The sequence below is a fragment of the Manis pentadactyla genome, chromosome 5 (genome assembly GCF_030020395.1).
Source record: "Manis pentadactyla isolate mManPen7 chromosome 5, mManPen7.hap1, whole genome shotgun sequence".
NCBI classification, from domain to species: Eukaryota; Metazoa; Chordata; class Mammalia; order Pholidota; family Manidae; genus Manis; species Manis pentadactyla.
Genome location: NC_080023.1, coordinates 44,875,181 through 44,901,560, shown reverse-complemented (window position 1 = coordinate 44,901,560; position 26,380 = coordinate 44,875,181). Strand labels below are relative to the sequence as shown.

Sequence of the window (26,380 nt, the reverse complement as noted above, 5' to 3'; positions counted from 1 at the left end):
TACAACACTTTTTCTGAGTTTTCAGTACTATTGCAGTTTTTTAAAAAAGTATAGTTGATAACACAGTAATATATTGGTTTCAAGTATACAACACAGGGATTCAATAGTTACATACACTATTAAATCCCCAACCCCATAGTGCAGCTACTAATGGCACCATAGGAAGACGTTAAAGCATCATTAGCTATATTCTCCATGCTGTACTACCATCCCTGTAATTAACTTACATGGTGACTAAGAATTTCTGTGCCCCTTTTTCCCCCTTACCCTCTCCACCTACCCAACCACTTCAACCCCTCCACCATGGTAACAACCAGTCACTACTCAGTGTCTGTGAGTCTACTGCTATTCTGTTCATTTTGTTTTTAGATTCCACATGTAAATAAAATCATATGCTATTTTTCTTTCTCCACCTGGCTTATTTCACAGAGCATAATACTTTCTAGACCCATTCTTGTTATATCGAAAATAGCAGGATTTTATTTTCTGGCTGAATGATAGTCCATTGTGTGTGTATATATGTATATATATATATACATATATACACACACACCACACCTTCTTTATCCATTCATCTATTGATGGACACTTGCACATCTTGGCGATTGTAAACAATGCATCAGTAAACATAAGAGTGCGTTTGTCTTTTCAAACCAGGAGTTTTGTTTTCTTTGGGTAGTTCCTAGAAGTGGAGTTACTGAGTCATAAGGTATTTCTATTTTTAGTTTTCCCCAGCGACTGCACCAATTTACGTTCCCAAACAGCATAGCAGGGTTCCCTTTTCTGTACACCCTCGTCAACACTTGCTACTTTTCTCTTTTGGATAATGGCCATTATGACTGGCGTGAGGTGATATCACATTGTGGTTTTGATTTGCCTTTTTCCCTGATGATTAGCACTGTGGAGCATCTTTCCATGTACTTGTTGGCCAACTGTATTTCTTCTTTGGAGACATGTCTGCTCAGGTCCTCTGCCCATTTTTTAATCGGGTTATTTGTTTTTCTGGTGTTAGTCATATGAGTTCTTCATACATTTTGGGTATTAACACCTTATTGGATAAATTATTTACACACTTATTCTCCCATAGGTTCTGCTGATGGTGTCCTTTGCTGTACAGAAGCTTTTTAGTTTGATGTAGCCCCACTTTTTCATGTTTTATTTTGTTTCCCTAGCCTGGGGAGGTATGTCCAGACAGAAATTGCTCATGCCTAGGTTCAAGACATTTTTGCCTATGTTTTCTTCTGGGAGCTTTATGTTCATGTCTTACATTTAGGTCTTTAATCCATTTTCAGTTTACTTTTGTGTATGGAGTTAGACAGTAATCCCATTTCATTCTCTTGCACGCAGCTGTCCAGTTTTCCCACCACCAGTTATTGAAGAGACTGTCTTTTCCCATTGTTTATCCATGACTCCTTTATCATACATTATTTGGCCATAAATGCATGGGTTTATTCCTGCACTCTCTATTCTGTTCCAATGATCTATGGATCTGCTCCTGTGCCAGTACCATACTGTTTTGATTCCTGCAGCTTTGTAGTGGAGCTTCAAGTCAGGGAGTGTGATACCCCCATCTTTGTTTTTCTTCCTCAGGAGTACTTTGGCTCCTCGGGGTTTTTTGTGGTTCTGTAGGAATCTTAGGATTATTTGCTCTAGTTCACTGAAAATGCTGTTGGTGTTTTGATAGGGATTGCCCTGAATCTGTAAATTGCTTTGGGCAGGATGGCCATTTTGACAGTAACGATTCTTCCTATCCATGAGCATGGGATAGATTTCCATTATTTGTGCCTTCTTTAATCTTTCTCATGAGTATCTTACAGCTTTCAGGCTACAGGTCAGGTCTTTCACCTCCTTGCTTAGGTTTATTCCTAGGTACTTTATTCTTTTTGGTGTAATGATGAACAGAATTGTTTGCTTGATTCCTTTTTCTGCTACTTTGTTGTTTGTTATATAGGAATGCAACATATTTCTGCATATTGATTTTGTAATCTGCAACTGTGCTGAATCCAGTTAACAGTTTTTTAGAGGAGTCTTTAGGGTTTTCTATATATAGTATAAGGTCATCTGCAAATAGTGACAGTTTAACTTCTTTACCAATTTGGATGCCTTTTGTTCTCTATCTTGTCTGATTGTTGTGGATAGCACCTCCAGTACCATGTTGAGTAAAAGTGGTGAGAGTGGACATCCTTGTCTGGTTCCTGATCTTAGAGGAAAAGCTTCCAGCTTTTCGCCATTGAGTATGATGTTGGCTGTGGGTTTGTCCTATATGGCCTTTATTATGTTGAGGTGTGCTCCCTCTATACCCATTTTTTTGAGAGTTTTTATCATGAATGGATGTTGAATTTTGTCAGATGCTTTTTCATCACCTACTGAGATTGATCATATGGTTTTTATCCTTCTTTTTGTTAATACGGTGTAATCACATTGACCGATTTATGAATATTGCACCGTCCTTGCATCCCTGGAGTAAATCCCACTTCATTGTGATGGATGATCCTTTTGATGTATTTTTTAATTCGGTTTGGTAATATTTTGTTGAGGATTTTTGCATCTGTGTTTATCAGGGATATTGCTCTGTAATTTTCTTTTTTTGTAGTGTCCTGCCTGGTTTTGGTATTAGAGTGATGCTGGGGCTCATAGAATGAGTTTGGAAGTATTCCCTCCTCTTCTACTTTTTGGAATGCTTTAAGAAGGATGGGTATTAGCTCCTCTTCATATGTTTGGTAGAATTCAGCTGTGAAGCCATGACTTTTGTTTTTTGGTAGATTTTTGATTACCAGTTTGATTTTGTTGCTGGTAATTGGTCTGTTCAGTTTTTCTGTTTCTTCCTGGGTCAGTCTTGGAAGATTGTATTTTTCTAGAAGATCGTCCATTTCTTCTAGGCTGTACAATTTATTGTCACATAAGATTTTCATAGCATTCTCTAATAATTCTTTGTATTTCTGCGGTGTCCCTTGTGATTATTCCTTCTTCATTTCTGATTTTGTTTATGTGTGTACACTCTCTCTTTTTCTCAGTAAGTCTGGCTAGGGGTTTATCTCTTTGTTTGTTTGCTCAAAGAACCAGGTCCTGGTTTCACTGATTTTTCTTCTATTGTTTTATTCTTCTCCATTTTACTTATTTCTGCTTTGATCTTTTTTCTGTCCCTCCTTTGGGCTCCATTTGTTCTTCTTTTCCTGGTTTCTTTAGTTGTGATTTTAGACTATTTGGGATTGTTCTTGTTTCTTGAGGTAAGCCTGTACTGCTATGTACTTTCTTCTTAGAACTGCCTTTGCTGCATCCCACAGGTTTTGGGCTGTTGAGTTTTTGTTTTCATTTGCCTCTATGTATTCCTTGATTTCTGTTTTAATTTGGTCGTTGGTCCATTGATTATTTAGAAGCATGCTGTTTAGACTCTATGTTTTTCTGGTGTTTTTTGTTTTCTTCATGTAATTTATTTCTAGTTTGATACCATTGTGATTGGAAAAGATGCTTGATACAATTTCAATCTTTTTTAAATTTATTGAGGCTCTTTTTGTGGCCTAGAATGCGATCTGTTCTGGGGTGCATTCCATGTGCACTTCAGAAAAATGTGTATCCCACTGCTTTTGGGTGGAACGTTCTGTAGATATTTGTTATGCCTCTGATTTAGTGTACTGTTTATTGCCTCCGTTTCTTTTTTATTTTCTGTTCTTTGTTCATTGATTAAGGAGTACAGTATTAAAGTACCCCAAAATGATTGTATTGCTTTATATTTTCCCAGTTAGTTCTGTTCGTATGTTTTACATTAAAAGTGCTCTTATGTTTGGTGCAGATCTTTACAATTGTTATATGCTCTTTTAGGACTTATCCCCTTATCATTATGTTAGGCCTTCTTGTCTCTTGTTACTTCCTTTGTTTTGAAACCTATTTTGTCTGTAAGTACTGCTACTTCTGCTTTTTTCTATTATTTGCATGAAATATCTTTTCTATCCCATCATTTTCTGTCTGTGTATGTCTTTATATCTGAAATGAGTCTCTTGTGGGCAGCATATAAATGGGCCTTGTTTCTCTATCCATTATGTCATCCTCTGTCTTTTCATTGGCTCATTTAGTCCATTTACATTTAAGGTTGTTATAAGATAAGTACACATTTACTACCATTTTATTAACTGTTTTCTGGTTGTTTTTGTAGTTCTTTTGGGTTCCTTTCTTCCTCTTACACTCTTTTATTTTTATTTGGTGATTTTCTTTAGTATTATGCTAGGATTAAAAACATTTTTTTGTGTGTTTATCTATTATAGGTTTTAGGTTTGTGGTTACCATAAGGTTCATTGATAGTTTCCTAAACATACAACAATCTATTGTCACTTTATTGAACACAGGCTGAAAGTACTCTTTGTTCTTTTCCTCCTCCACACTTTACGCATATGATGTCCTGATCTACAGCTTTTGCGTATCCCTTGACTGATTTTGTGTAGTTGATGTTACTACTTTTGTTTTATTAACTTCATACTTGCTTAGTAAGTAACTGGTCTGCTCTCTTTACTGTAGGTTTATTTTCACTGATGAAAAATATTTAGGCTTAAGAACACTTCCATCTACAGAAGTCTCTTTAACATATCCTGTAATGCCAATTTAGTGGTGGTGAATTCTTTGAACTTCCATTCTTCTGAGAAATGTTTAATCTCTCCTTCAATTCTAAATGATAACCTTGTTGGGTAGAGGATTCTTGGTTGTGGGTTCTTCCCTTTTAATATATTAAATATTTCACTCCACTCCCTTCTGACCTGCAAAGTTTCTGCTGACAAATCTGCTAGTAGCCTTATGAAGTTTTCTCTTATAGGTAACTGTTTGCTTCTTGCCACTTTTAAGATTCTGTCTTTATCTTTAATCTTTGACATTTTAACTACTATATGTCATGGGTTGCCTTCCTGGACTTCCTTTTGTTAGGGGCTCTCTGCACTTCCAGGACTTGGATGTGTGTTTCTTTCCCCAAATTGGGAAAGTTTTCAGCAATTACTTCTTCAAAGAGACTTGTTACTCCTTTGTCTTTATTCTCCTTCTGGGAACCCTATTTTGTGAATATTGTTTTGTTTGGAGTTGTCATACAGATATCTTAGCATTCTCTTATTTTCAGAAATTATTTTTGCTCTCTGTTCCTCAGCTTGATTGCCTTCCTATACTCTAACTTCTATCTCATTGACTGTCCCCTCTACTTCTAGTAATCTACTATTCATTTACTCCATGGTATTTTTCATTTCAGTTACTGTATTCTTCAGCTCTGGGTGACTCTTTTTCAAATATCTTTATTGAAGTTCTCATTGAGATCAGTCTTTTCCCAGGTCAGTGAGCACCTTTATGACTGCCACTTTGAAATATTTATCAAGAAGACTGGTAATAAGCATTTCATATAGTCCTCTTTCTGGTGTCTTACTTTGTTCTTTTGTTCAGAATATATTCCTCTGCCTCCTCATTTTGTCTGGGTTTCTTCCTTTCTTCCTTCATATTAGAGAGCTCTATGGTGACTCTTGGCCTAGAAAGTAATGACTTTATGAAAGTACCCTGTAGTTCCCAGAAGCTCAAGACTCTTTGCTCAGGAGTACCTGGTTGTCCTTTGAGGTGGAGCAGCAGTTGCTGCTGGTGCACTGTTGGAAAGGAAGTCTTTCTGCCTTTCTGCAGGTGGTAACTGATCTGTGTCAACAGAGGCTGACAGTTCACCTCAGTGTGCCCTTTGTGTGGTATGGTTCTGCTGGGATCACTGAGTGTGGCTATCCTCTGCCTGCAGGGCAGCAATGGTTGCAGCTGCTTGGCCAGTGGGTTGGGCAGGGTGGGTCTCCAGGGGGGTGAGGCATGGTGTTGAGCCACAAGCTAGGGAGATGGAGTGTTTGGAGCTGACTCCTGCAGGTACTGCGTCAGTTGTGCTGAGAGCTGGCCAGGAGAGCTGGGAAAGTCTCACCCTGCCTGCCAGGCAGCAAAGTCTGAATACTGATGAGCCAATCGGGTTATCAGGTGGGTGGGTGTGCAGGGGAGTGCTGTCATGGGGCTGAGCTCCCAGCAAGGGAGATGGAGCTTTTAGGGCTGGCTCCCATGAGTGCACAACAAGTTGGGCTAAGGGAGGGTGGGGAAGCATCATGCACCTCCGTTTCTCCTCTAGAGAGAGCTCTCTACAACCCCTGCTTGTCTGGCACCCTTCCATTGCTGGTAAATCTTTCAAACTGTGGCCTTGGTGTTTGGTCTCAGCAGGACCTATGGAGCATTCCTATTCTCCACTATCAATAGGAGTCTCAGCCTCCTAGAGTGCTCCAACTCTCCCTGGTGTCCAGCCCTGTTAATCAGCAAAGCTAAATGCAATATGGATTCACTAAAGTTTCCAGAGCAGATCTCCAGGGTCTTGTGTGCAGGACTCCTGAGAACTTATCCCCTATCTGCTCTGTTCCTCTACCTTGTGATTGTGGGCTGGGATAGGGGAAGGGCTTGGGTTCTAATAGATTGCGGCTCTGCCTCTTTACCCTTCTGTGGACCTTCTCTTCTTCGCCAGGTGTAGATGGTCTGTTCTGAAGGTTTCAGGTTGTTTTCAGGATTAGTAGTATATGCTATAGTTGTTTTCTTGGTGTGTATGTAGGAGGAGGTTTCTGCCTTGCCTTCCTATTATTCTATCTTTTCCACTGCCCTCACTGTTGTATTTTTTAATCTTAGTTTTATATTCCTTGGTCATTTCAACAAATACAGAAAAGGATATATCAGTAGCTTGTGCTAAAAGTTGCCATATTGCACAGAAGTTTTCCAATTGGTAATTTTAACACTTATTTTTATAAGAAAGCACTTTCTAGAAGGCAGTATTCTAAAAGTTCCCAATTAAATGTATTCTGTTGGAGTAAAACTTTAATTGAAAATTTACAATATAAAGACTACCCTTATAATGATTAAATGTTCATATTCTTAATTTTACTAATTTCTAAGCACTGATTCAATAATACTTTTTGAAGTTAACTATGGAATACATAATAATAACAATAAAGTTAATATTGAGTTCTTAGTGCTGAGCATTAAGTGCTTTATGCTTATTAACATTTTCACTTTTTTGAGGTTCTGAAGAGAAATATAAAATGCTGTCCATAGATATGATACCAAAGGCACAGCAACAGAAGAAGAATTAGATAAATTGGACACAATCAAAATAAAAACTTTGGTGTTTCAAAAGATACCATTAAGAAAATGAAAACACAACCTACAGAATGGGGGAAAGTTTTTGTAAACCATACATCTGATAAAGGGCTTGGATTGAAAACATATACACTTACAGCTTAATAATAATAATCAGGCAACTCAATTAAAAAATGGATGAAGGACCTGAAGAGATATTTCTTCAAAGAAGACACACAACTGGCCAAATAAGCACATGAAAAGATGGCCACTGAAGAAGTGCAAATCAAAACCACTAAGGCTACTTCACACCAAACAGCATGATGATGATAAAAAACACAATAAAAAAGATAATAAAAATACAAATATAAAAAGACAGTATCTTTTAAATAATAAAAAAATAACAAGTGTTGGTAAATATGTGGAGAAATTAGAACTCTTATACATTGCTGGGGGAAATATAAATGGTACAGCCACAACAGACTGGCTATTGCTCAAATTATTAAATGTAGTTATATGAACCTAGGCATATACCCAAGATAAATGGAAAAGTACATCCACACAGCAAGTTGTACAAAAATGTTCATAGCACCTTTTTTCATAAAAACCCAAAAGTAGAAACCACCCAAAGGATAAAATGTTCCTTTTTTTACAATGGAATATTATTGTACAATGAAAAGGTATGAAGTATTGATACTACAACATTAATGAACTCTGGAAACATGCTAAAGAGAAGCCAGATATAAAAAAACACATACTGAATGAGTTAATTTATATGAAATGCCAGGAGCAGGCAAACCCATAGAAACAGAATCTGAGGAGGCTGGGGAGACTAATGGTACAGGTTTTCTTTTCGAGGTAATGAAAATGCTCAAAAATTGATTGTAATGATGGTTAAACAAATCTGTTAGTACATTAAAAACCACTGAATTGTACATTTTAAATAGGTGAATTCCATGGTATGCAAATATCTCAATCTGTTTTGCAAATAAAGATAATGTCCTTCCACATGACGAATTTCCTCTTGAGATTAGAAGTTGGTTATTTTCTATAAAGAACCAGGTAATAAATATTTTAGGCTTTGTGGGCCATACAGTTTCTGTGGCAAATATTCAACTCTGCAACTGCAGCACATGAAAAATCACACAGAATATGAAAATGAATGAGTGCGGTATTCCAATAATATTTACCAACAACGAAATCTGAATTACGTAAGTCTCATGTGTCAAGAAATACTCTTTTGATAATTTTTAATGATTTAAAAATGTAAAAACCATTCTTAGCATATAGGCCATGAAAAAAACATAAGTGGTCTGGATTTGGCTCATGTGCCACTGTTTGCCAACCCCTGATCTAGTTACATTGTAATTACTCACTTCACAGGAAAGCATATATGAAGACCTCCTTTTTTCTCAGTAAATGACCTATTTAAAAAAAAGTCAATATTATTACTTGCCTTTAACTTTTCTTTTAAAGCTTCCTTTTCTGCCATAATCCTCCTTAAGTCAGACAATGCATGCTCTTTTTCCTTTTCCATAAGACTAATAATAGTATGGGAAACTGTGGATTCGGTGGATTCTTCTCTTCGTGCAGATAACTGCGCCTGAGACTTAAAGAATTAAAATACATTAATAAAACACACTTTGGATATGTTCCGAGTTAAGAAAAGGCAAACTAAATCTAAGCTCACTTTGCTCTCTTTCAAACCCCAATAAAATGGGAGACAAAGGAAAATCATAACATTAATCATAAAATCATAAAATGGGAAGAGACCAAGGCAAATGCCAGTTGCAAAATTTTGGAAACCAGACAACAGATGTACAACTAGTAATTAAGCAGACCTAAGAAAACTGAAATTAAAGCCAACAGTGAGGAAAGCCCAGATGTTGATCAATCTGCACTGAAGAATCCCCAAAAAGGTCTAAAATAACCTTTTCAACTTGACGTTTTAACTTGCATGTCCAACTCCATGTCTCAAAGTATTAGGTTTATGGGGATTGGTATACGAACAAGTTTAGGTGATAGATACCATGCACTGCTCAGACTCACCTAGCCCTCTGTCAACTGAAAATTTGTAACTGGGCCAAGCTGGATCACTTACCTCATCCCTAGAGTGTTTTTTACTAGGCTAAGATACAACAATTGACAAAAGATCCCTACATGTCTAAAAAACAAGAATAAACATTGTGGCTCAGAGTGAAACTAAGTCCTATTTCTGGCAGTTTTAGAAGTAGGAGATTATCACAGATCAACCACACAGAAAATAAATAAGGAAAAAGAGGCACTGAGCTATACACTAAATCAGAGACTTAACAGATATCTACAGAACATTCCACCCAATAGCAGTGGGATGCACATTTTTCTGAAGTGCACATGGAATGCACCCCAGAACAGATCGCATTCTAGGCCACAAAAAGAGCCTCAATAAATTTAAAAAAGATTGAAATTGTATCAAGCATCTTTTCCAATCACAATGGTATCAAACTAGAAATAAATTACATGAAGAAAACAAAAAACACCAGAAAAACATGGAGTCTAAACAGCATGCTTCTAAATAATCAATGGACCAACGACCAAATTAAAACAGAAATCAAAGAATACATGGAGGCAAATGAAAACAAAAACGCAACAGCCCAAAACCTGTGGGATGCAGCAAAGGCAGTTCTAAGAAGAAAGTACATAGCAGTACAGGCTTACCTCAAGAAACAAGAACAATCCCAAATAGTCTAAAATCACAACTAAAGAAACCAGGAAAAGAAGAACAAATGGAGCCCAAAGGAGGGACAGAAAAAAGATCAAAGCAGAAATAAGTAAAATGGAGAAGAATAAAACAATAGAAGAAAAATCAGTGAAACCAGGACCTGGTTCTTTGAGCAAACAAACAAAGAGATAAACCCCTAGCCAGACTTACTGAGAAAAAGAGAGAGTGTACACACATAAACAAAATCAGAAATGAAGAAGGAATAATCACAAGGGACACCGCAGAAATACAAAGAATTATTAGAGAATGCTATGAAAATCTTATGTGACAATAAATTGTACAGCCTAGAAGAAATGGACGATCTTCTAGAAAAATACAATCTTCCAAGACTGACCCAGGAAGAAACAGAAAAACTGAACAGACCAATTACCAGCAACAAAATCAAACTGGTAATCAAAAATCTACCAAAAAACAAAAGTCATGGCTTCACAGCTGAATTCTACCAAACATATGAAGAGGAGCTAATACCCATCCTTCTTAAAGCATTCCAAAAAGTAGAAGAGGAGGGAATACTTCCAAACTCATTCTATGAGCCCCAGCATCACTCTAATACCAAAACCAGGCAGGACACTACAAAAAAAGAAAATTACAGAGCAATATCCCTGATAAACACAGATGCAAAAATCCTCAACAAAATATTACCAAACCGAATTAAAAAATACATCAAAAGGATCATCCATCACAATGAAGTGGGATTTACTCCAGGGATGCAAGGACGGTGCAATATTCATAAATCGGTCAATGTGATTACACCGTATTAACAAAAAGAAGGATAAAAACCATATGATCAATCTCAGTAGGTGATGAAAAAGCATCTGACAAAATTCAACATCCATTCATGATAAAAACTCTCAAAAAAATGGGTATAGAGGGAGCACACCTCAACATAATAAAGGCCATATAGGACAAACCCACAGCCAACATCATACTCAATGGCGAAAAGCTGGAAGCTTTTCCTCTAAGATCAGGAACCAGACAAGGATGTCCACTCTCACCACTTTTACTCAACATGGTACTGGAGGTGCTATCCACAACAATCAGACAAGATAGAGAACAAAAGGCATCCAAATTGGTAAAGAAGTTAAACTGTCACTATTTGCAGATGACCTTATACTATATATAGAAAACCCTAAAGACTCCTCTAAAAAACTGTTAACTGGATTCAGCACAGTTGCAGATTACAAAATCAATATGCAGAAATATGTTGCATTCCTATATAACAAACAACAAAGTAGCAGAAAAAGGAATCAAGCAAACAATTCTGTTCATCATTACACCAAAAAGAATAAAGTACCTAGGAATAAACCTAAGCAAGGAGGTGAAAGACCTGACCTGTAGCCTGAAAGCTGTAAGATACTCATGAGAAAGATTAAAGAAGGCACAAATAATGGAAATCTATCCCATGCTCATGGATAGGAAGAATCGTTACTGTCAAAATGGCCATCCTGCCCAAAGCAATTTACAGATTCAGGGCAATCCCTATCAAAACACCAACAGCATTTTCAGTGAACTAGAGCAAATAATCCTAAGATTCCTACAGAACCACAAAAAACCCCGAGGAGCCAAAGTACTCCTGAGGAAGAAAAACAAAGATGGGGGTATCACACTCCCTGACTTGAAGCTCCACTACAAAGCTGCAGGAATCAAAACAGTATGGTACTGGCACAGGAGCAGATCCATAGATCATTGGAACAGAATAGAGAGTGCAGGAATAAACCCATGCATTTATGGCCAAATAATGTATGATAAAGGAGTCATGGATAAACAATGGGAAAAGACAGTCTCTTCAATAACTGGTGGTGGGAAAACTGGACAGCTGCGTGCAAGAGAATGAAATGGGATTACTGTCTAACTCCATACACAAAAGTAAACTGAAAATGGATTAAAGACCTAAATGTAAGACATGAACATAAAGCTCCCAGAAGAAAACATAGGCAAAAATGTCTTGAACCTAGGCATGAGCAATTTCTGTCTGGACATACCTCCCCAGGCTAGGGAAACAAAATAAAACATGAAAAAGTGGGGCTACATCAAACTAAAAAGCTTCTGTACAGCAAAGGACACCATCAGCAGAACCTATGGGAGAATAAGTGTGTAAATAATTTATCCAATAAGGTGTTAATACCCAAAATGTATGAAGAACTCATATGACTAACACCAGAAAAACAAATAACCCGATTAAAAAATGGGCAGAGGACCTGAGCAGACATGTCTCCAAAGAAGAAATACAGTTGGCCAACAAGTACATGGAAAGATGCTCCACAGTGCTAATCATCAGGGAAAAAGGCAAATCAAAACCACAATGTGATATCACCTCACGCCAGTCATAATGGCCATTATCCAAGAGAAAAGTAGCAAGTGTTGACGAGGGTGTACAGAAAAGGGAACCCTGCTATGCTGTTTGGGAATGTAAATTGGTGCAGTCGCTGGGGAAAACTAAAAATAGAAATACCTTATGACTCAGTAACTCCACTTCTAGGAACTACCCAAAGAAAACAAAACTCCTGGTTTGAAAAGACAAACGCACTCTTATGTTTACTGATGCATTGTTTACAATCGCCAAGATGTGCAAGTGTCCATCAATAGATGAATGGATAAAGAAGGTGTGGTGTGTGTGTATATATGTATATATATATATACATATATACACACACAATGGACTATCATTCAGCCAGAAAATAAAATCCTGCTATTTTCGATATAACAAGAATGGGTCTAGAAAGTATTATGCTCTGTGAAATAAGCCAGGTGGAGAAAGAAAAATAGCATATGATTTTATTTACATGTGGAATCTAAAAACAAAATGAACAGAATAGCAGTAGACTCACAGACACTGAGTAGTGACTGGTTGTTACCATGGTGGAGGGGTTGAAGTGGTTGGGTAGGTGGAGAGGGTAAGGGGGAAAAAGGGGCACAGAAATTCTTAGTCATTATGTAAGTTGGTTATGGGGATGGTAGTATAGCATAGAGAATACAGCCAGTGATTTTGTAACGTCTCCCTACATTCATAGATGGCAACTGCACTAGTTGAGTTGAGGATTTAATAATGTGGGTAACTGGTGAACCACTGGGTTGTATACTGGAAACTAATACAAAATGTATGTCAACTATAGTTCAATAAAAAAAGTAAGAAGGAAGAAGAGGGAGATTTTCTCAAATTGACCTGCAGAAAGTACAGAGGAAGAATAAATATGAAAAAGTAACAGCGCTCTCTAGAAAAGGATGATAGTAGAGACTACTACTTATAATTATAATTATGAAGGAACATTACATGCTCCATGTTACAGTAATTTAAAGGACTTAAACTTTCTCCATTAGCATTAGCTGGCTGTATATATTTTGTTTGCTTAATTTTAATCAATTTCTTACCTCACTATATAAGACACTTAGTTTATCTCTTTCTGCTGTTAATAATTTAACATTGCACTGTATATCCTCCATATGTTTTTCAAATCTTTCCAGCATATGCTGAAGTTCATCTCTTTCTCTTGTGACTAGAAGAATTTCTGAATTGTAATCACCCTGAAACATAATGTAAAAACAGAAGTTATCATCTGTTATAATTATCACCACACGGTTATCACCAGGATGATGGTGATGAGACTGACTGAAAGAAGCCAACAGACAAAAAGAACACAAGTTCCTTTAATGTAATTAAGAACACAATTTTTAATTGATAATGAGAGCAAGAGATAAGAGTACTGGCAGTACTGGGGTAAATTTCCTGGTCTTCATTCCCAGGAAGGGACCTAGCTGCCAATGATAATACTCAATTATACCCCATCAGATGCTTCAACTGTCATTCTCCTGAGTTGTTTATACTGGTGGTAACTAAAGTTTAATCCCGATCAGAAACATCAGCAGTATCCAGGAATCTGTTAGACATCAAAGTTTGTGGGTCCACTCCAGACATACAAAAATCAGAAACTTTGGAGACAGGGATCAGTAACTGGTTTATCAAGCTCTCCAGGTGTTTCTGGTGCATGCTAATTTTTGGGAAACACTAGTTCATAACCCTTTCCAGCAGAGGGACCAGAAGGGTTTGATTACCCAGTTCAAGTAAGTATAGCAGCCTACGCCTTCCTTAGTGTTGTCTGTGACTGAATATAAGATTTCCCAGGCATATCAACCCCCAATGGCACAGCTTCAAACCTATGCAAAGTCTATTTTTGCACCCAAATAAATACAAGTATTTTTGCAGGGGAGTATACATTAAGGATTTTCACTAAATAACTACTAACATTTCTAAAACAAGATTATGTCTATTATTCCAGTAAAATTCAAAAGATCCACTATCTCTTCACAGGTACTGTGGAAAATGAAGATGATAAATGTAGACTTGGGACCTGTGGTATCTTCATGTTGAAGTACTAACTGCAGAAGCCCCTGGTGAGCATAATCTGATAATTTGGTACATTGAAAAGCATCCTGATCTATGTTATTAAATATCTACTGTGCACATACCATGTCCAAGGTAAACTTGGTAAATGGTAGATTTCTGTAAGTACTCCTCACCTGCCTCTTGGAAATAAGTTATCCTCTTGGTTAAACAAACAAAATGAAGGCATAATGGATGAGATTAGCTATATAGACAACTTAAAGGACAAGGTGTTTTTACAGGACAAAAGCAGATTAATCAGGGCTTAGGTAAGTATAAAAAAGTCTGTGATGTAACTATATCTAAATAAAAAATCTTATAGAAAGGAGGTGATCTGCAGAGATTTTAGAAAAGAAGAGCTCAGTGAATAAGGATTTGAGTCAATTTTCATTACTACCTAGGTCTTAATTTAAATGTCACTTTCTTTAAGGAGTTCTTCTAGATTCTCCAATCTAATTTAGACCTCCCTCCATATATTCTCATAGCATACTTAATCCTTGCTGTATCCTTTCTTCATTAACAATTATAAATGATTATAAAGTTATTTGCATGATTATGTTACCAGTTATTGAATAGCCTTCTGAAGAAGGAGCTCTCTTAAATATATCTTGTAGGTAGATATTTATATTTGTTTTAGTTGTTAATAACTCCCTTTGACCACTCACCACTCCACTACTCCCAACAGATGCACACACATGCACAGTGCTAAAGGTTATAAGGATAGGAACTAAGTCCTTATTTCATATTCCCAGTGCCTCGTTCCTAACAGGCACTCAGTACATACATGTTGAACAGAAATTAACTTTCTAACTACACTTGATGTGCTTTGAACCAGCACATTTACTAGGAACTACATTTTACACTGGACCCTTACACAACTTATCTCATATAATCTTCACAAAGGTTGTAGTTACTTTTCCTACTTTGCAAATGAGGAAGCTGGGGTTCCATGAAGTTAGAGAACTTCTTCAAGATCATAATAAGCTAGTTTGTATAGTTGGAACTTCTATCAGGCCTCTAACTCAAAAGAACTTTCCATTACACTATACTCACAAGTCACAGTTGGAACCATGGTAAGTAAAAGGTGAAAGGGGCCAGTGCCCTCCCTACACAGATGACAGAGAATCAATGGGTGTACTGCTAACAAAGATCATTGATATTAAAAGGTCAATTCTTTTTTAGTTTTTGCGCTAACAAGAAGCTGTGCCTAATGATTTTCCATAAAGCACAGGCTGAAAACAGCTTGCACCAAATCTAGCTTTACAGAGGTCTTTGACTGATTGCCAACAAAGTGTTTCTAAAATGTTTAAATACCCAATTTTAGGTGGGAATGCATTCTTTAGTACCCAGCACTCACAACTCTCTTACACTCCCTCCATCCATTTCACTCATGTACATACCTACTATTCCTTACCATACCTGCAATTTACTATTGGGACTCTAAAATACTCTGAACACCCTAACTTTCTAAACTTTAGAAAATGAATTCTTTATCTATGTCAGATAATATTAAAACATTTCAAGAAAGGTGTTTTAGTTAAAGGGGGGAAAAAGCCTCTCCTAATTTTACCAGTACCTTAATCTCTCTCACTTGTCTTTCAATTGTGAATCCATACCAAGCAACTGAATGAAATATGTAGCTTAAAAGCTTTGAGATATTTATCTACTCAGTTCTAATACTTGATTAAAATGATCAATCATTTTGTGGAAGATTTTCATACACAACAAAGGTGATCATGTCAATGATTTAATATTTCCTGAGTCCTAAGTATATATGGAGTATTAAAAAACAACTCAGCAACACATAAATTAATTTATACTGTATTTTCCCACCAATTCATTATGCTTATAACAGATAACATAGCATAGCATTTATACTCACACCTGCAAATCAAATTCAGTCATTAGTCAAAGAGGTTAAAAAACAGAGTCTAATCAGAAAACTCAAAATCATTTAACAACAGACATAGGGTCTTCAGGGAAAAAAAAAAAACTTCAGATGAGAAGTTGGTGAATGCAGCCAAGTCTGAAATTAATGTTTTTAACCTATTAGTTTCAGGTGTACATAGTAATAATTTGATATTTTTATACATTTGAAATGAAATGTTTTGAGTTTTAATGAGTTTACTTCCAACTTCCCCTAATTTTATCTTACTTTCCCTATGGGGTTAATGAAACAGTGTGTAGACAATGTTAGGGTCATATAAGCCTCAAGGGACTCTTTTTTTTTTTTTGGTTTTATGTGATCTCTATATATTTTTATTCTTATTTTTATTTTTTATTTTTTTGTGAGGGCATCCCTCATATTTATTGATCAAATGGTTGTTAACAACAATAAAATTCTGTATAGGGGAGTCAATGCTCAATGCACAATCATTAATCCACCCCAAGCCTAATTTTCGTCAGTCTCCAATCTTCTGAGGCATAACAAACAAGTTCTTACATGGAGAACAAATTCTTACATAGTGAATAAGTTCTTACATGGTGAACAGTACAAGGGCAGCCATCACAGAAACCTTCGGTTTTGCTCATGCATTATGAACTCTAAACAGTCAGTTCAAATATGAATACTCATTTGATTTTTCCGTCAAGCTGTTAAGTCCCTGTCCCTTTAAGACTTTCAAAAAAGCCCCCGCTTTTCTTTGTCACAGGGGCATCAGCTTCAGCACCCGCTCTGAGGTCTACCCCCTGTTCTCCCAGTATCCAGGGCCCCCTGGGCATATACTGTGTCTGCGCTCTGGCCCGGATGGCTGGGGCTGGGTGTTCGGCAGTCCTGGGCTCCGTCTCCCTCCCGCTCTGCCTATTGTTCTCCCGCCGGGAGCTGGGGGGAGGGGCGCTCGCGTCCCGCAGGGCCGGGGCTTGTATCTTACCCCCTTCGCGAGGCGCTGGGTTCTCGCTGGTGTAGCTGCAGTCTGGCCACTGTCCTGCGTCTTCTGGTCTCTCTTTTAGGGCTAGTTGTGTTTGTTGTATTTTCAAAAGTATATATGTTTTTGGGAGGAGATTCCCACTGTCCTACTCACGCCGCCATGTTGGCTCCGCCTCCCTCATTTGATTTTTATACTTGATTTATATGTGGATACCACATTTCTCTCTTTATTATTATTATTTTTAATAAAATGCTGAAGTGGTAGGTAGATACAAGATAAAGGTAGAAAACATAGTTTAGTGTTGTAAGAGAGCAAATGTAGATGATCAAGTGTGTGCCTGTAGACTATGTGTTAATCCAAGCTAGACAAGGGCAATAAAACATCCACGTATGCAGAAGATTTCTCTCAGAACAGGGGGATGAGGTTCTAAGCCTCACCTCTGTTGATCCCCAATTTCTCACCTGATGACCCCCCTGCTACTGTGCCTGTCTTAGGTTGTTCCTCCCTTGAGGAATCTTACCCGTCTCTGATCTTCCGGGGCCATACAGGGAAATGTAATGTTGGTAAGTGAGAGAGAAGCCTTATTGTTTGAAATGGTTAGCTTTTTATTTCTTTGCATATTTATGCCCTATAGCTTCTATGTCAAGGGACTCTTATACATCCAAATCTTAAAACACACACACCCAAAAAGAAAAATCTAAAGAACTCACATGATACTCATTAAACATTGAAAATAATTAAGACCTAAAATAGACATGATTTTAACCTTTCATGACTCATGGTTAACTTTACCTAATATTCATCTTTAGAATACCAACTTGTAAATGTGATTGTAATGGACAAATGGAATGATTTTCCCAGCACCCACTTCTACTTTCTACTTTCTCCCATTGCATGAATAATGTGCAAGACACCAGGTGTATACAATATGACCCACATTTCTGATTGGTGGTAGGCTGGTAATGGCATGAAGCCATGTTGCTTGCCATGTAGACAAAGCTTCAAGAAAGAAATGCAGCTAATACTGAAAATAAAGGCTAGTGAGAAACGAAATGTCCAGTAGCATGAGTTCCTGGCTCCAGGTTCTGGAAGCCCAAATGACACACTGCATTTCTCCCATATACATAATGAGCTATTCAATCTTCCCTTAATTTCCGGGAATCAGTATGTTATGTTTTGTTCTTAAGTAGTTTTTTAATGAAGTGTTCCAACAGTACAAGTCATGGAAGAAAATGAAAATCAAAATTAAGAGTTTTTAAAAGCAAGTATGAATAAAGTTACATTTAATATAATAATACATCAGAAAATCCTGTTCATGAAGACATTCTCTTGCCTTATCCATTACTCTTATAAAAGATATTACCTTTTCTAGTGTTTTAAATATTGAACTTTTTTCACGTGCAAAATAATTTGTAGAGCAAGATCTTCGCTGTATTATATGTTGGAGTCTTTCTAGTTCTTTCTTATAAAAATCTCGTTCTTCTTCTATACCTTTCAGAAATGTGTCTAAACGAGAAGGCGATCTGTCTCGACGTTTTATGCCATGTTCTAGCCTCATCCTCTCAACTTCCAAAGTAAGTTCTCTTTCTGCAAGTTAAAGTAATTAAAGCTTAAAAGAGTGTTGCATATAAAATGTATAATTAGCCAAGGAAATTTATATCTATAACTTTTATAACAGAAACTAGTAAAAATCATCAACTGTTTTGTGTATCACCTATTAACTGCCAGATTCCAAAGAGGCAAATATTGTGGAAAGGAAAAAAAAAAAAGCAAAAATGAAAAGCTTAAATAAAACCCAATAAATCAAAATCTTTTTTGCTTTTGTCCCACCAAAAGGATAGGTACTATTTAATATTATGAAATCAAACAATAAATTACTACATGGTACTTTTGGGTGGCCTGAAAATGCCCTAAAAGACATTTTACTTACCAACAATCACAATATGCACTATTTTAACATTAAGCTTCAATTTAATGCAGTATCTATACTAAGAGTACTTCTCCATCCAAATAAATACATCTATTAATTTTACTATAGAGGTCACCTTTTCATGAGTCAAAAGTAGTCTAACACTGGCAATTTCATCTAGTTCAAAAATGATGCTTATTACAATCCTAAGGCATGAAATTATTTTCAAGACAGATTCTGATTCACTCCCATCTCCTCTCATTCATTCAGAGTATATTTACTGTGTATTTACTGTATGTCCAGCATTAGTTAAGGATTTTAAGTATGAAAAACATAGCCAAAGTCAAAAAATTGTTCCAATAGTAGGATAAAAGCTACAAAATAAGAGCATGCTATGGAATCTGAAGGATGAATTGGCAAATTCATCTCAAGAAGTGACCAAAGAAAGGAGAACCCTCCTACAGTGCTGGTGGGGATGTAAATTAGTTCAACCATTGTGGAAAGCAGTATGGAGGTTCCTCAAAATGCTCAAAATAGACATACTATTTGACCCAGGAATTCCACTTCTAGGAATTTACCCTAAGAATGCAGAAGCCCAGTTTGAAAAAGACAGATGCACCCCTATGTTTATCACAGCACTATTTACAATAGCCAAGAAATAGAAGCAACCTAAGTGTCCATCAGTAGATGAATGGATAAAGAAGATGTGGTACATATACACAATGGAATATTATTCAGCCATAAGAAGAAAACAAATCCTACCATTTGCAACAACATGGATGGAGCTAGAGGGTATTATGCTCAGTGAAATAAGCCAAGCGGAGAAAGACAAATACCAAATGATTTCACTCATCTGTGGAGTATAAGAATAAAGAAAAACTGAAGGAACAAAACAGCAGCAGAATCACAGAACCCAAGAATGGACTAACAGTTACCAAAGGGAAAGGGACTGGGGAGAATGGGAGGAAAGGGAGGGATAAGGGCTGGGAAGGAGAAAGGGGGTATTACGATTAGCATGTATAATGTGTGGGGGGGAATGGGAAGGGCTGTGCAACACAGAGAAGACAAGTAATGATTCTACAACATCTTACTATGCTGATGGACAGTGACTGTAATGGGGTTTGTGGGGGGAACTTAGTGAAGGGGGGACCCTAGCAAACATAATGTTCTTCATGTAATTGTAGATTAATGATAACAAAATTAAAAAAAAAAAGAAGTGACCAAAGAAGAAGAAAGCAGGACAGGGAGAAGGAATGGACAATTGTGTTAAATGCTAAGAAGTCAAATGAATTAATGAATGAAAAGTATCCACTGCATTTAGCATAATGGAGGTGAGTGATGGCCTTAACAAGGGCAGTTTTGTTGGTGAGGTGGGACAAAAGACAACTGTAATGGACTGAGGAGCCAAAGGGTAGTGGGAATCAAGCAGAAAGAGCAAATGTGGATGACTTTTCAAGGTATTCAAACTGAAGAGGAGGCTGGCTGGAGGAATGGATCAATACTTTTTAGAAAGGGAAAAGGGTAAGCATGTTTGAATGGCAGTGGGAGAAAACAATACAAAGACTAATGTTATGAAAAGGAGATAATATGTAAGGTTTTTAAAATTAGAAAGGATAGGACCCAGAGAACAGACAGAGGCAGTATAAAGATGGACACACCACTAATATAATAGGAAGGAAGACAAAGGTGGACAGGTTTAAGATCTGGGGACAGGAAAATTGACAAAATGCCTCCCTGATGACTTCTATTCTCATAGGGAAACTGGAGATAAGATCAACCACTAGATTGGGGGCTGGGAAGAGAGTCACAGGTTTATTGAGAATGGAATTGTCAATCCCTCTGCCTGGAAAACTGCTCCCAGATCTTCATCTGGCTGGTGTTTTGTCAATGAGACTTTCCATCAGTCAATGTCTAGCACATGTTCCCATTTCATTTGAACACCTCTTATCATCTAAAATTAATTTCTTCACATATGTGCTACTAGTCTAAGTATACAGAAAAGGCTCCACAAGAGCAGGGACCTTGGGCATTTTACCATGATGTACCTCAGCAGCCAAAATAGAGTTTAGCACACAACAGGCTCATAAACTTTAGTCAAATGAATGAAATGAATGGATGAATTCCTACATGTTCCTTAACTGACACATTTAGGATGGTACCAAGCAGAAAGTCTTAGCTTAGTTCAATTATGTGTGTGTGGGGTGTGTATGTGTGTGTATTTTCAGGTGATACTACTGCACTCCTCACAAAGATTCTGTACTTCAACTCTGCACTACTTCAAAATAGTCTTTCCCTTGGTCTTAATTAATTCTATTACCTGTCTGCCTTAAAGAAGGATATACTTCTAGGATTAAACGTGATGGTGGTTTGAGAAGTGAGGCAGAAACCTCCTCCCAAAACCATATATAACACAAAAATAGAGCAAATACAACTAAGCCTGAAAGAGCAACCGGAAAGAAGACTGCCACAAATAGCCTACATTTGGGGAAAACAGAAGACCTCACAGAAAATGGTAAAGTAGCAAAGCCGCGATCTAGCAGGACCCTAGTCCTTCCCCTACCCCAGCTCACAGGCGGGAAGAAGAGAAATGGAGCAGAGAGGGAATAGAAGCCCAAGAATGCTAAATACCCACGCCTGGAGATGTACTCCAATGGCATGAACCCACATTACATAATGCTCTGGAGATTAGAGGGGTTGGAAAGCAAAGACAGGTGGAATACTCAGAGAGACTGAGATTCCAGCTGCATGTGGAGAACAGGTACCCACAACCAGCCATTCTGGGACAAAAGAAAGGCAGGTATTTTGAAAGGCTCCCAACGGCAAGAGGGCTGCTAAAGGGGCAAGGATTACACAGAGTTTGCTGCTCAGGAGAAAGAACAGGTGGACAAAATCATCCCAGCACAAACAGTTCAGTTAAGTTGGGAACTATCAGGAGCTTCACACGCTCCAATGCCCTGGCTGGCAATGCAGCGCCAAAGCTCCCCAATGTGATACGCAACCTGCTGCTCCCTCCTCTTGGCTGTCACTGGTTTACAAACCTGCTGCCACGGCCAACATGCCAGGTCAGCCAGAGGGCGGCCTGCATGTGGCAGGTACAGGGGCGTAGCAGAGAGGCTCTTCCCTATACGCTTGGACCACTGGACCTGGCAGTGGAGGCAGACACTGAAGGTGGGAAGCAGGAAAGAGCTCTTTCTCCCTGGCAGGTACTGGTGACACTTGCCTGTGACCCACACCATCAATCTCTGGGTAGCTCCAGAGAGTAGAGCTTCTGGGCACTAGAGGGTGCTGCCTAAACAAAGTGATTATTCCATAGTAATCATTAGTAATATGAAACATCATGAGAACCTGGTACAAAACAAAATCTATCAAACACCAGAAAGATGGCTAAGTAAACTGAAATCACCAATCATCCTAAGAAAGATTTTAAAATAAAAATCATAAACATGCTTATGGAGGTACAGAAAAATATTCAAGACCTCAGGGAGGATTTCAAGAAAGAGACAGAAACTTTGAAAAATACAGTATTGAAAATGAAAGCAGATTAGATGAGGTAGAGGAGATGGTAAATGAAATAGAAATTCAAGAAGAGGAATAAAAAGAAGCTGAGGCATGGAGAGAAAAAAAGGACCTCAAGGAAAGAATATTAAGAGAACTGTGTGACTAATCAAAATGGAACAATATTCACATTATAGGCATACCAGGAGAAGAAGAGAGAGAAAAAGGAATAGAAAGTGTCTTTGAGAAATTATTACTGAAAAATTCCCCAAGCTGGGGAAGGAAAGCATCTCTCAGGTCACAGAAGTGCACAGACCTCCTAAAACAAGGGACCCAAGGAAGACACCAACAAGACTTATAATAATAAAAATGGCAAATACCAAGGACAAGGACAGAGTATTAAAAGCAGTCAGAGAGAGAAAAAAGATCATATACAAAGGAAAACCAATCGGGCTATCATCAGACTTCTAAGAAGAAACCTTACAGGCCAGAAGGAAGTGGCATAACATATTTAATGCAATGAAACAGAAGGGCCTCAAACCAAGAATATCCTACTCAGAAAGATTATCATTTAAATTTGAAGGAAGGATTAAACAATTTCCATATAAGCAAAAGATGGGGGAATTTACCTTCCACAAACCGTCTCTACAGTGTATTTAGGAGGGACTGCTATAGACGGAAGTGATCCTAAGGCTAAACAGCTGTCACCAGAGAAAATAAAAACTAAGTAAAGGAACTAGGCCAATTAATTAACTACTAAGCAAATGGAGAATTAAATCAACTACCCACAAAGTCAGTGGACAGATACAAGCAGTAGAGAATATGACACCTAACATATAGAGTGGAGGAGGAAGAAAAGGGAGAAAAAAAAAGAAGAACCCTTAGACTGTTTTTGAAATAGTACAATAAGCGAATTAAGTTAGACTATTAGATAGTAAAGAAGCTACCCCTGAACCTTTGGTAACCATGAATCTAAACCTGCAATGGCAATAAGTATATATCTATTGATAACACCCTAATTATAAATGGTCTGAAGGACTGAATCAAAAGACATAGAGTTAATGAATGGATAAAAAAAAAGACCATCTATATGATACATACAAGAGACTCATCTCAAACCCAAAGACATACACAGACTAAAAGTGGAAGGCTGGATTAAGATATTTCATGCAACTAATAGGGGGAAAAAAGCAGGAGTTGCAGTACTTGTAGCACAAAAATTAGACTTCAAAACAAAGAAAGTAACAACAGACAAAGAATGACATTACATAACGATAAAGGGGTCAGTTCAACAAGACGATATAAACATTACAAATATCGATGTACCCAACATAGGAGCACCTACATATGTGAAACAAATACTAACAGAATTAAAGGGAGAAATAGAAAGCAATGCATTAATTTTAGGAGAATTCAACACACCACCCATTCCAAAGGACAGATCAACCAGACAAAATAAGTTAGGAGACAGAGGCACTGAACAATACATTAGAACAGATGGACCTAACAGACATATACAGAACACCCAAAAGAAGGAGGATACACATTCTTCTCCAGGCATATCGTATATTTTCAAGAATACATCATATACTAGACCACAAAAAGAGCCTTAGTAAATTCAGAAGGACTGAAATTGTACCAACAAGCTTCTCAGACCACACATGCACGAAACTTGAAATAAATTATGCAAAGAAAAGAAAAAAGCCCCCAAACACATGGACACTTAGCATGCTCTTAAATAATCAATAAATCAATGAACAGATAAAAAAAGAAATCGGAGCATTATATGGAGACAAATGAAAACAATAATACAACAACGCACAATCTGTGGGATGCAGTGAAGCCCATTCTAAGAGGGAAGTATACGGCAATACAGGCTTACCTCCAGAATGAAGAACAATCCTAAATTAAAAGTCTAAACTCACAATTAATAAAACTAGAAAAAGAGAAAATGAGGCCCAAAGACAGTAGAAGGAAGGACATAATAAAGATCAGAGAGAAATGAATAAAATTGAGAAGAATAAAACAATAAAATAAATGAAAGCAGGAGCTGGTTCTTTGAGAAAATAAACAAAATAGATAAACCCCTACTCAGAATTAACAAAAAAAAAAAGAGAGTGTACATACATAAACAGAATCAGAAATGAGAAAGGAAGAATCACTACAGACACCACAGAAATACAAAGAATTATGAGAAAATACTATGAAAAATTATATGATAATAAACTGGATAAGCAAGAAGAAATGGACAACTTTATAGAATAATATAACCTTCCAAGGATGACCCAGGAAGAAACAGAAAATCTGAATAGACCGATTACCAGCAAGGAAATTGAATTCGTAATCAAAAAACCACCTAAGAACAAAACCCCTCAACCAGATGGTTTCACCTCTGAATCTTAGCAAACATTAAGTGACGACCTAACACCCGTACTCCTTAAAGTTTCCAAAAAGTAGAAGAGGAGGAAATACTCCCAAAATCATTCTATGAGGCCAACATCATTCTAATACCAAAACCAGGCAAAGACACCACTAAAAAAGAAAATTACATACCAATATCCCTGATGAACACAGATGCAAAAGTACTCAACAAAATGACAGCAAACCAAATTCAAAATACATCAAAAAGATCATCCATCAAGATCAAGTGGGATTCATCCCAGGGCTGCAAGGATGGTATAACATTCAAAAATCCATCAACATCATCCACCATATCATCCATAGATGTTGAAAAAGCATTTGACAAAATTCAACATCCATTCATGATAAAAACTCTCAACAAAATGAGTATAGGGGGCAAGTACCTCAACATAATAAAGGCCATATATGACAAACCCACAGCCAACATTATACTTAACAGTGAGAAGCTGAAAGCTTTTCCTTTAAGATCAGGAACAAAACAAGGATGCCCACTCTTCCCACTTTTATTCAACATAGTTCTGGAAGTCCTAGCCATGGCAATCAGACAACAGAGAGAAATAAAAGGCATCCAGATTGGTAAGGAAGAAGTTAAACTGTCCCCATTTGCAGATGACATGATGTCATATATAAAAAACCCTAAAGAATCCACTCCAAAACTACAAGATCTAATATCTGAATTCAGCAAAGTTGTGGGACACAAAATTAATACACAGAATTCTGTTGCATTCCTATACACTAATGATGAATTAGTAGACAGAGAAACCAGAAAAACAATTCCATTCACAATTGCATCCAAAAGAATAAAATATCTAGGAATAAACCTAACCAAAGAGGTGAAAGACCTATTCTCTGAAAACTACAAGACATGCATGAGAGAACTTAAAGAAGATACCAATAAATGGAAATACATCCTGTGCTCATGGACAGGAAGAATTAATACTGTCAAAATGGCTATCTTGCCTAAAGCAATCTACAGATTCAATGTAATTCCTATCAAAATACAAACTGCAATCTTCAATGAACTAGAGCAAATAGTCCTGTAACTTATATGGAACCACAAAAGACCCCAAAAAGGCAAAGCAATCCAGAGAAGGAAGAATAAAGCAGGGGGAATTACACTCCCTGACTTCAAGCTCTACTACAAAGCCACAGTAATCAAGACAATTTGGTACTGGCACAAAAACAGACCCATGACCAATGGAATTGACTACAGAGCCCAGATATAAACCCAAGCATATAAGGTCAATTAATATACGATAAAGGAGCCATGTATACACAAAGGGGAAATGACAGCTTCTTCAACAGCTGGTGTTGGCAAAACCAGATAGCTACATGTAAGAGAATGAAACTGGATTATTGCCTAATCCAATACACAAAAGTAAACTCATAATGGATCAAACACTTGAATGTAAGTCATGAAACCATACAACTCTTACCAAAAAACATAC

The 26,380-nt window shown here is 37.2% G+C and overlaps 1 protein-coding gene across 7 annotated transcripts in view; it reads right to left on the bottom strand.

The window, feature by feature from the left end:
* CEP135 (centrosomal protein 135) overlaps positions 1-26,380 on the bottom strand; it is a 105,673-nt gene that overhangs the window by 36,981 nt on the left and 42,312 nt on the right. For all 7 annotated transcript variants that reach the window (XM_057502244.1, XM_057502243.1, XM_036895217.2 and 4 more), the window contains 3 exons: positions 18,471-18,694; positions 13,232-13,384; positions 8,558-8,710 (listed from right to left, as the gene is read on the bottom strand). In XM_057502244.1, coding sequence (XP_057358227.1) covers positions 8,558-8,710; positions 13,232-13,384; positions 18,471-18,694 — 530 coding nt within the window. The remainder of the gene's footprint in view (positions 1-8,557; positions 8,711-13,231; positions 13,385-18,470; positions 18,695-26,380) is intronic.